At 49.0% G+C, this 11,667-nt stretch overlaps 1 protein-coding gene across 1 annotated transcript; it reads left to right on the top strand.

Moving 5' to 3' along the window:
• Positions 1-9,405: 9,405 nt before the first annotated feature.
• On the top strand, positions 9,406-11,643 carry PtA15_1A524 (uncharacterized protein; the record flags this gene model as incomplete). The annotated part of the gene is made up of 2 exons (XM_053165561.1): positions 9,406-9,804; positions 11,629-11,643. 2 exons carry the CDS (start codon positions 9,406-9,408, stop codon positions 11,641-11,643), a joined length of 414 nt encoding a protein of 137 aa, XP_053016740.1.
• Between the last annotated feature and the right edge of the window lie 24 nt (positions 11,644-11,667).

The raw sequence follows: 11,667 nt of genomic DNA, 5'->3' as shown, positions 1-11,667 counted from the left end.
CTGGTCTGAACCAATCGAGATACAGGCTGAAGACAATATTTCCTGAACTGCGTGTATACAACCCCGAACCGTCATCCACATTTGGAAATGTTTGCCAAACAGTTCCATGCCATACGTCCTCCATTGGTTGATTGTCGTTCCAATTGTTAGCAGTAAGACTCGAATCAAGCAAAGCTTCAAACGGAGGTTGTGCAAGACGGCTGCTTAACCAAGATTTCAGGGAAACATACGTGAAGGTTCGAACTGGAACAGTTTTTCGATCCTTGTTAACCTTGAAGAGGGGTTCATCACAAGTTGGATTGATGTTCTGGGCTTTGGCCCACTTGCAGTAACCTTGCTTGTGCGAAAGAAAAGGCTTGGAGCATTGTGGAGGATCTTCACCGTTGTTCAAGTACAGTGCAAAGCATTTCTTGCAACACACCCGCGTTGTTAACTGGGGATTCAAGCCGAGGCAATGGAAGACGGCGTCGGGAGTCTTGGGGATTTGCTCAAAAATTGGCATCGGATCAATATTTGTAGAATTCTTCATGCTCCAGATCTGCGCAAGAAGTAGAACGTTCGCCCTCGCAGCCTCCAAGAAATCAGCGGCACCAGCTTTACTGAGCTTGTTGGAAAAGATTGAAGACACCAGCTGAGTCATTACTTGCTTGCAAAAAGATTCTTCCAGAAAGACCCGCGTCGCACTAGTAGTGGTGCCGGCAACTTGTGAAGAGCCCAATGGGTGGACAATCGGAACACTCTGCTAATACTGAATCAGCATGTGCTTTCATCTTCAAGCAGTAAATCACATTGATTCCACTCACAGCATCACTGGTTGACGGTTGGGGAATGCGTTCGGAGTGAGGTGGCTGATGTTTTGACCTTTCAAGCTCCGTCTTTCTCTGATGCGTTTGGAAAGCGCGCTTAGACAACACTCTCCCAGCAACGACGCCTCTGCCCTCTTCTTCATGTTGCTGTGTGTTGCAGCCATACGAAACACAGTGACAGACATGGAGAGGCCGGTTGACCATTTCGTGTTGTGCGTTTGTTGTTAGAGGAAGTGACGTTCAAGTATCAGAAATGGGAGTCAACTGCCGCCTTCACCAACAAGGACAACTAGAACTGCACGTCACGTTGAAGGCCTCTCTGCATGCAGGAGGCACAACCTGATCATGCCAGGCAAGCCACTTAATTTGACGCTGAAAACAGAACCATGGCTGATGGTGTTCTGGTGGCACCCTGATGTCAGCGCTGTATCTGTGTCACATCTGTCCCCTCAAACAGCGCCAGTCTGTTGGTACAGTAGAAATATATAGAGAGATTTGCAGGTCTGCCAAAAAAGCCAGTTACATAGTGTCACTGGGTGACTGGTGCTGCACATTGGAGGCGCATTCCATCCTTCCTTGGAAAAGCAAGGAAGTGCGTACACAAACTTGCAACAGTAAGCCCCTTGTTAAATCCTCCTTGGCTCCAACAAGAGACTATCAACATCACAGCAGACAAGCCACCGGCGGAATAAAGCAGGACCCCTGGCTCTCGTTGAAATATCTTAGTTCCTGTGGACAGACACAGGCTGTTGCAGCATTCATCTATCCAACTCATCATTCGCAGCCTGCCCACACTAGGTTTCCTTCAACTGCTAGTAAAGACCATCATCCCACAAACATCCCCACCCCCACACACACCCAAAATGCAGGACAACTCCGCTTTCACTCCCACCCAACTCAAATGGCTGCAAGACAGTCAGAAAGTGGTAGACTCTGAAATGCAACGGACCGTGGACAAATCACCGGGCGATGCAGATCATCAAACCGTCAACCAGAATTTGGCCTACCGGTTTCAAGGCAAGTTGCTGGCAGATGCCTTCGACAGGAAGATCCCCCGCTGGGCTGTTCCAAATGTTACCGCAACTTGGAATGCTATCAGAACCCGTCAGGGACTCGGTAAGAGCCTTCCCACCTCCCTGGCCCCTCTGAAGATGGAGGTTCTGATAACTCTGTTGAATCACTGCTCCCAGGTCCAATCAACTTTGAGGCGTGTATGGGTTCTACACAAGCGATGGCCAAAGAAGGAAGTTTGTGACTTCGCCACTTCCATGCAAAAAGGTCAGAGAGCACTTGTCACAATGTGTTTGACATCGCTTACCAATCTATGCACCCATCCCGTTGCGTGGAGCCAGGCACAAAGACGCCATACAGGTATCCTGATCACAAGCTGTCTCTGGTGGGTCAATCCTGAAAGCTTGTGAAATCGTATAGTCACTCCTGCTGGTAATCCTGGACCTACTTGTATCGGCAAGCTATCCCCTCCTTGGGAGAAAGAGCCAGCTTGTCAATTCATATGAACGCGGGGCAAATGTCACTTAGCACTCTGGCAGAGCTTGCAAGGCTGTTTCACAGGCACCAGCATGCATCTTGCCCTATCAAGTACATATGTGTCATGCTTGCGGCTATTGTACCTGCGCGAGTCATAAACGTCTCTGGTGGTAGGGCCTGGCTTGCCCTACCAGATATGTAAGGCGCGGCCAGTCAGGGACACACTGCATGGAGTTGGGAATGGCACCAAGATATTCGGAGGTGGCCTCCCAGCCTTACCCGCTAGCTGACAAAATCGTGGGCTGCTGAAAGAATAGTGGCAGCCACGTTGTGTTCTTTCACAGAGGAGTGAGGCGGCCCTCACCATCATTCAGTGGCTTTCACTTCCCTAAATGTGGAGTTTAGTAAACTCAAAAGACCACCCTCAGTGACCAGCAGGAAGCATGTCCACCTTAACGTTCGGGCGAACGGTAGGGTGGACAAACCTCTCCGCGCAGGACTGGAGTCTGGCACCCCAGCGGTGTGCCTCGCTGGCGCGTGAAAGCCGTTTAATCGCCGTGCTCCACGGCACATTTAATCACACCTGTCACAGCTTCACCAGCATTTGAGTCTGACCCATTGTCCACCCTACCGTTCGGCCAAACGATAGGGTGGACATGGATAGGTTTTCGAACCAAACACTTGTAGGACAGTGCCCTTTGTCACACATCCCCCTTTGAGCGCACGCGGGCAAGCCCACCCCTTTGTAAGACTCGACCCTCATTTTGGAGTTGAGCAATACTTAAGCTAGCAGACTTTTGCCCACATTCGGTACAAGCTGCCCCTGGAATCTGATTCCATCTCCACCATCCTCATGTCTAAGGCCTGTTTTTGCGAGGGCCCACCGCCACGCCCGGTTGCAAAAGTCAACGCAATGTATTCAACCATGCTTCCAACTTCGAACTCACCCTGCTCTCGCAGCATGTCAAGCTTCATCAGAACTCTGCTTAATTTGGTCCCGTCCAAGAAAAATCCTCCTTCAAACGAGTGGCAGATGCGTCCCCCGGCACACAACTTTCATGTCGGCTCCAACCTCCCGGACTCCATCCTCATGCACACAATCGATCCCATTCCGGAGGCAGCCCTGCTAGTCAAATCTCAGACGGTCAACCCTGCATTCAGAGTACTGTTTCTGCAAGACCTTTCCGGCTGTCACTTCCCCGGGAAGACCTTTCCGTGGGATCATCCGTGGGACGCGCACTGGAATCAACTCTTTGCTTCTTTTGTAGTGAAACACTGGTCACATGCGTACAAGGCAGGAGCGTTTACTCAATTCTACATTGACCCGGCAGAAGCTGGTAACAAATCACTTCTTGTTGCGCTACTCCACCGTTGGTTCATTGGCAGGCAAGAAGGACTCAGGTTGGGTCGATTCTCGGCCGACAGAAAATCCCAGAAGGCTAAGTCTGAATCCAAGTCAAAGATCCGAATGCAGGTCAGCAAACCAGATCCTCAGCCACATCCATGCTCCACATACTAATCATACAACATCCCACCACCACAGATCCACCAACATCGCCAGGAAACCCTCTCCAAGCTTCCAATCAATTCTGCTCTCAAGTCCTTATTTGACAATATCAAAGCTACGTCCGACACCGAAACCACACATGCGCCATCTCTAGTCAAGATCCCGTTGCATTGGAGGTCAGACGAATTCAACCGCTTTGCTCAACAAGTGGATGCAATTTATGCACAGAAGAAAATCAACACTAAAGGCCGCCTCTTTGCGCAAGGCTACATCTTGGAGCTCCGCAGAAAACGCTCTGATTCCATTTCGCATGTCACTTTCAACAATGTGCCTCGCAGTCTACCGGTCAACTGTTACAATCCACAATTCCTGTCCACACTAACCAGCTCTGAGAGAACGCTCCTGGACGAAAAACAAGCTGCAGAGTGGCCAAATTTGATTATCTCTCGCTGAACGGACAACCCCTCAGTGAGTTTTACATTGTCATTTCATCATGTCTTGCATAAGCAGCTGAGCACACTCATACTGCTCATTTCCTCCATTTGGTACACTTAACCTGCCAGCCTTAACACCAATCAGCGCCCTCCCGACGAATAGATCACTGAAAACATCTGCTTACAAGGCCAATTCCCATTTCCGCCTCTGCACCTGAAAGATATTTGTTTCCAAGCTCTCATGCATGTAGTATCTGTACACGTGCACTGAATGCTTTTGTCCCAAACGGTAAAGTCTATCGACGGCTTGATTTTCACTTGCCGGGTTCCAACTTGGTTCCTAGAAGATGTGCAAGATCAGTAGTCTGTGTGAGCCTTGGCTCTCTGCGCTGTGTGAAATGAGACTTGCCATGAGATACACGTTCTGAGCACATCGCAAGTCAATCCCCACTCCCGCGGCTTGCAATGATGCTAACAAGACATTGCAATTATTATCAGCCCGAAATTTTCTGAGGTTGTCGTCACGCCTGCCTGCAGTCAAATCGCCTGTGAGCCTTGTTGAAACGAGTCGATTCTCTTCCAGGGCGCGCCCAATGCTGCAGTCAGAGGCTATCAGCATAACAATAGTATTTGTTTTGGGGCAAACATCACTGCTGACATTTCCAAGTACCCGACAAAACTTGAGAACACCACCGCCTTTGGTCTTTTGATCCCTTGGGCCCCACTGAAGAATTCCTTCAGACTACCGATGAGGTATCTTGCCTGAATCCCCCCATCTCCAGGTTGGTTGAACAAGCAGCTCGCTTCTGGCAAACAGAGGATGGTTGCAAAACTGCCTTAGCATTGTCAGCTGTCGAAAAAACTCGGTATGGTCCCATTGTTGCCCAGCTGACCGCAACCTGCCAAAAGCTGCGACAAAACTTTGGTGCAACTCCCTCGAGACTTTTTCCCATTCCAGACTGTTCCTGACAATGACCCCATGTTCGACCTTGTCAGGAAGGTTTAAAATAGCATCTTTCGTTCGTCTCAAGCAGACTGTTTGCATTAGAAAAGTGAGACTCCTGATTGCTTCCTGCGCCCCCACATTGATTCGCGGGATTAAAAATCTCTTCCAAATCATATCCTCGTCCCACGGCGCGATCCTCAACGTTGTGATCAAACTCTGCAGGTCCGTCAGGCAATTTTGGACCGGCGTGCCTGTTAAGCATAGTACAAACTCGGACTGCAGTTGCTGAATATTGCGGGTTCGGTTCGCATCAGGATTTCTCATCAGGCTAATAACCAATTGTCAGTTTTTGTGCACTGAGAAGAGAAGCAGAGGAATGTATTGACTCACTGCGCTTCATCCATGACAATCCTGAACCAGCAAAGATCAAGAGATTCAATGGTTAGTTGATCTGCACGTGACCCATTTGCACTCTCCGCAATCATCTCGTAGGTCGTCAAGACCACCAGGACAGACTGTAGGTTCTTTCTACTGCACCGCTTCCGCGATTTTCCATGAAAGACTAGGTAAGGGATAGCGAGAACTTCAAAGTGCAGCCGGATTTCGGCCTCCCAATTTGATAAAGTTGCCAGGGGGCATATTACCAGAGTCGCGGCTGATCGGTGTGTCCAGTCGGCCCAGTAATAATCCACCGCTGCATCATTAGTCGCCAGAATATAAGCCAAGGTGGTCAATGTCTTTCCCAAACCCATATCGTCGGCAAGTATCGATCCTCGACACCTTGACACCATCAAGTTCGAAGTGGGGTTGATCCCAGCCTGATGTATCAAGGGGCAAAGCCAAGCGTTAATGGGGTGATTCCAAACCAACACTGGGTCGTTGTTTGGGGACTCGTTGTTTCTGAGGAACCGGAGGGCAGTCAGCTGGTGGGGCTTTAGATTGGTCCGACACTGGCGAAGAGCCGGAGCAAGCCAATCCTCCTGTGCAATACCATCATCCCCCACATGGTTAAAAGTCAGGTGTGGAATTTCAAAGAAAAGGCTCGGGTTATAGTTCCAAATTGGTGTTAGCTCCACGTGTGCAGCTTCAAAAGCGTTCTTCACAAGGCTGACATTCTCGTGACGACTAAAAACGCAACCCCGGAGCTCGAGCTGGTCGCCAGGAAGGGTCACTACGAAAGCTTTGATCTTCATGACATCGGGGTCGTTTGGAGGGATCTCGCGACCGGTAGCTGGAGTTGAACAAGTCGATATGGGCCCTAGTAACGGACCAAGGTGTTGACTTGCAGTACTGCTGAGATCACCTATCTGCTCCTGGGGTGCTCGATAAACGTGCACTCGCCAGCAACCTCGCTGCAGAAAGCCCACCTGGGGAGTGCTGTCTCGTAAATGCCGGGTAGATGATATCGGAATCATGAATTGGCCCAGACAGTATGTACTGGTCATAGTCCTGGCCGGATGTTGGTTTGTGTTGAAACCGATTCACTGATTGTTGAGATCCAAGAACAATGTTATCAGGATCCAATATGACGCAGAAAACAAACGCACATAAAGCGTCGTTTGGGGTGCAGTGTTTGGCCGGTGAGCCTGTGTTTGGTATGTGTCATTCCGGAGCGGCACCCAAACAGTCATTACATGTTGGTCAACATGTTACCAACAATCTACAATCCACAAGATTACCAAGTAGGCATCAGCACCGACATCCCAAACCACTCCGCTAAAGGTTAGCATAGCTATGGTTTTGTTGATGGACCAGATCGCAGCACCAACGTCTATTACATCCTTTCAGAGTGACAACGCAGGGTGGCACCTGTGCGTGAGTGGTTCAGCTAGCTGTTCCCCAGCCCCCACACACGCAGTAGTGATGCTGATGTGAGATCATAGACTGTTATCCGGCAGTATTGCAGGATATCTTTCAGCTCCTGCAATTCAGCCGCAGCTCAGCTGGCCTCTGCAACAGAAAAACAGGCGGGCACAGTCATTTCTTCACACACAAGTGAACTACATAGAACACATGTTGACAAACAGATGCAAGTCACAACCTCAGGTTGACCAGGAAAACAAGCCCAGGGACCTATTCAAAGGGAAAGGCGCAGGACCTTCACAAAAGGCCAGAATAGATTTGCCACACCAAGCAGTCCTCAGTCCTAATGTCATGTTTCTGCATCCTGGAGGACTTTGGAGCTCCATTCAACTTCCCATTGAAAGTGCACATCAGCGGCTGATAGTGGTGAACAGGAACATTCCCCCATCTGAGCTGTGCGCATCTCTCAATCACCCACCTGCCTGTGTTTCACCTTTTAGGGAGCAAAGGTGCTTGTGTGTTTGTTCCAGGTTGTGATTTCTAGGCTGCCCTGTTCATTTACACCTGATCAGCACTCTTAACTGAACTAAGTATGGCTAAAGACATTCACTGGAGATCCCAGGGCTCAGGCTTTGTGGATCAGGGGGCAGGAATAAAACAAAGGAGCAGTTATTATACCTGATATATGAAGTCTGAAGAGTTGGGTATGAGTGGACTCAAGTATCAAATACATTTGGCTTATGTAAACAGGCAAAGAGAGTTACGGACAACTCCATCACACTATCAAGTGCAATCACCAGTGAGTCAAATATGAGGTTGGACTTACATTACAGCTGGCACCCAGCTCACATCAGACTGCTTGACTCATAAAATTAAGGTTGGGCACTCTCTAAAGAGTGCCACACTTCCTTCCCTGGTGAATGTACTGCTTTACTATGTACTCATGTTGGATGAAAACCATTTAACCAAAATAACTTTTGACTGAGTGGAGCTATCCTAGTGGTTCAAGCGAGTGACTAGGGGTTAAATAAACTTTAGAATCTAATTATGCAATAAAAAATTTAAGAATATACCTCCTTCTCATGCATTCAACCATCACTTTATGTAATTTGATACTTGAAACAGATTAGGCACACCACACTGTCCCCATATTGATTGACAAATTTCTTCTGCCCATTCCACACAAATCTTTGTTGGACCAGGGCAAGGGTGCGGGATCGGCCTGGGTGGCCGCCACTTTGCTGTTATGTTGGCTTTTTAATATTTCTGTCCGCTGGTACCACTATCCGCCCATTTTCATACAAGATGCCATCTGCCTCCGTGTACTTGTTCTAGTTTCCTGCGGGGTTTTCAAATATTCTATCCCTCTGGTCAGTTGGGCGTCAAGTAAGGTCAATTCCCTGATTCTTGCAATGATCTCTGCATCCAACATCACCAGTTGATCCTCCGCGTCCATCCCTAGTACATTGACCTCAAACCAGTGCTCTGCGTCCTCCAAGTCAACAGACTCATCCTCAAACCAGGTTTTGAATTCTGATATCTTTGCAAACGTCCGCTCTGTGGTGTTGCTTGGCTTCAGCAGCTGTCCAAAGGTCAGGTTTTCACCAGGGGCAGGGCCAAGGTCCGGTCTTCTGGAAAGTGAATAAGGTTTGGTGGCTTGGCGGCCCAGCCAGAATATGATTTTGAAACCAAAACAGCCCATGGTCCCTGTCCACCGCGCCTGTCTCCGGGTGAGCTCCTTGGTGGTCATCAAGCTTTCCAAGTTCTGGTGGTCCGTGTAGACAATGGCAGTCAGGCAGTGTGGGTTTCCTTCCAGGTACTGCGGCCACTCTTTGAAAGTGGCAACAATGGCCAGTAGTTCCTTGTCAAAAATCTCATAATTCTTTTTTGCCTGCACCAATGATTGGGATAAGTAGGCAACAGGGTGGAGCTCTTTGTCTTTGTTGCAAACTTGAGACAAGACTGCTCCAAGACCAAAGTTGGAGCAGTCACATTCCAAGATAAATGGCCTGTACGGGTCTGCAATCTTGAGTATTGGAGCAGAGGTGAATGTGGTCTTCAGACATTCAAATGCGGAGTTGCATTTATTGTCCCACACAAACGGAGTTTTTTCCTTAGTCAGGTCATGCAGAGGTCTGGTCTTCCCCAAGAAGTGGTCAATGAACCGGCGGTAGAAGTTGAAGAATTCAATGAACCATTGGAGTTCCGTGACATTGTGCGGCACGGGCCACTCTGTTACGGCCTTCACCTTTGCGGGTTCCATTCTAATCCAATTACACACAATTAATAGTCCAAGATATTCCACCTCGAGGATTCTGTCCGCAACCAACATCTCACCACCTTTTACACAAACACCCCGAAACAACCCTCAACTAACCCCCAAAAACCAGAATCCCTCACAACCTCCCCCTCCTTGGGCCTATGGCCCCTCCCCTCCCACCTCACCCCCCTAACCGACCCAGTGGCGCGTCTGACGCGATCATGGAAGACATGGAACTCGGCGACGCGTCTACGACGCGTCTTCCTGCCAAACCGGATAGCGAGCCACCCCCCTCGGTTCTCCTCGCGTACCTGGCTAACTTCATTGCCAACCCCAACAATCGCTCACCTCAAGGAGCGGTAATCGTCGATCCGAGCTCGCTTGGAGCTATCTCAGCGATGATGGACGCGGAGGCGACGCGTCTCAAGGAATTGAATAGGCAGATGAATCAAATGTCGCGAATGGTCGAAACCTTTGATGCTCGCCTCAAAGCTCTCGAAGGCGGTCACGTGCCAATCCTTGACCCCAAGACTCAACCTGCTAAGCAGTCATACGCGAAAGTCACCGGTCCGCCGGTTACCCCCAGGATTCCTTCTATTGCTCCTCCTCCGAAGACGATCCTCAAATCATTGAAGCCTGGCAAGGCCATCATACACTCAGTCCCTGAAAAATCGGAAGTTCAGAACCTCGCACGAGGGTTTTTGGTCCAACGCGCGAATGAAGTCCTGGAGAAACTAGACGCAAAAGTCGAAGGAGAACGAATTGCTATCAGAGCAGCGCAGGTCCTCAAGTCTGGCGATGTCTGTTTTTTCTCGAAGAACAAAGCACACCAGAAGTGGCTCATGGAAAACAAGCACACCTGGTCGAAACAAGTCCACCCCGATCTCGAAGCCACACCAAGCACTTTCTCTGTAATCGCGCATGGTATTCCGAAAGACTTCAATCCTCTAGCAGCGTCGGCCATCACCAGACTGTCAGTCAAGAATAACTTCGCGGAAGGTGATCTTCTTCGGGTTAAGTGGCTAGCAGACAACTCAGAGAGCCCCAAACAAGCCGGATCGATTGTTCTGGCCTTCAGCAAAAAAGAACTAGCGGCCCGCGTCGAAAGATCCGGATTATTTCTCAACTGCGACTACCATCGAACAGCCAAATTCAAGCCCCGACCCCCTCAATGCTTCAAGTGCCTCAAGATGGGCCATTTCGGACAATGGTGCCGAGAGAAGGCCAGGTGCGGCAAGTGTGGTGATGAGCACGTTACCAAGGACTGTCCCGAAGGGATTGGAGGTATTAAATCGTGTGTCCTCTGTAAGGAAGGACTTAAGATGAAGATTGAATGGATAGATTCTATTGACCATACACCATTTAATGTCACGTGTTTTTTCAAGAAAGCATGGCTCAAGAAGAAGCATAACAGGTCTCAATGATAGTACAACCTCAAGAATCCACCATTTCACATTCTTCTTTTCCCCCCGTTCCCCCTCTCTTCCCCCTTCCCCCCCCCAATTTAAACTTACCTGTTGTTAATAGATCTGTACCCGATGCAATGGAAGCCACCTCTGAATCCAATCAGATTCCGGCCAACCAAGATTTGAAGATTTTACAGTTGAACTGTCATGTTTCCCGTGAAATCACACTAAGTATCCTAAATCAGTCGTCTAATTTCACTTTTCTGATATTACAAGAACCCTGGATTAACTCTCTTACTCTTTCCCCCCCTGAGCATCAGGATTGGAAAGTCTTTACAGCTTTTGAACACCGACCAACCACCTGGAATGACCGCCACAGAACTTGTATATATGTAAAGCGCTGGATTCCGTCCAGTAACATTAAACAGCTAAGTGATGGCGGCCAATTCCTTTTAGGCCTAGATATTTCTCTCCCAGATAACAAGACAATCAGATTGATCAATGTGTATAATACTCCTAAAACCTTCCCAGCGCTAGATATCCTTCGGCACTGGCTTGTGGCACACAACTCTCGAACAACTCCTACAGTCATCTGCATGGATGCCAATCTACACCACCCTCACTGGAACCCACCTGGAATACGATCTAATCACCGTCAGGCGCGCGACCTACTCGACATTGTTGGAAGCCATGGTTTCCGCTTAGCCTCCCCTAAGCACATCCCCACATTTTATTCTTCTAAAGGGGTTGGATACACAATTGATTTGACCTGGGCCAATTTCTTAGCTTCCCGGCTCATTATTGCTGCTGAGGTGACTTTAGAAAATCACGGATCCGACCATCAGGCAATTGTCCTTCGACTTAACCTTCAAAAACCGTCAAGAGAGATACGGAAGACCAAACCTAACTGGGCAGCCATTGATTCTCAGAAAGCATGCGCGAGAATGGAGAAACTGGCTGACAACTGCTTTGCGACAGACTATAGCTCCTTAGAGGAACGGGTCAAAGCAATCACTG

This window comes from Puccinia triticina, chromosome 1A (genome assembly GCF_026914185.1).
Source record: "Puccinia triticina chromosome 1A, complete sequence".
Classification (NCBI taxonomy): Eukaryota; Fungi; Basidiomycota; class Pucciniomycetes; order Pucciniales; family Pucciniaceae; genus Puccinia; species Puccinia triticina.
The sequence above is the reverse complement of the archived record's forward strand: the minus strand, read 5'-3'. Positions and strand labels throughout refer to the sequence as shown.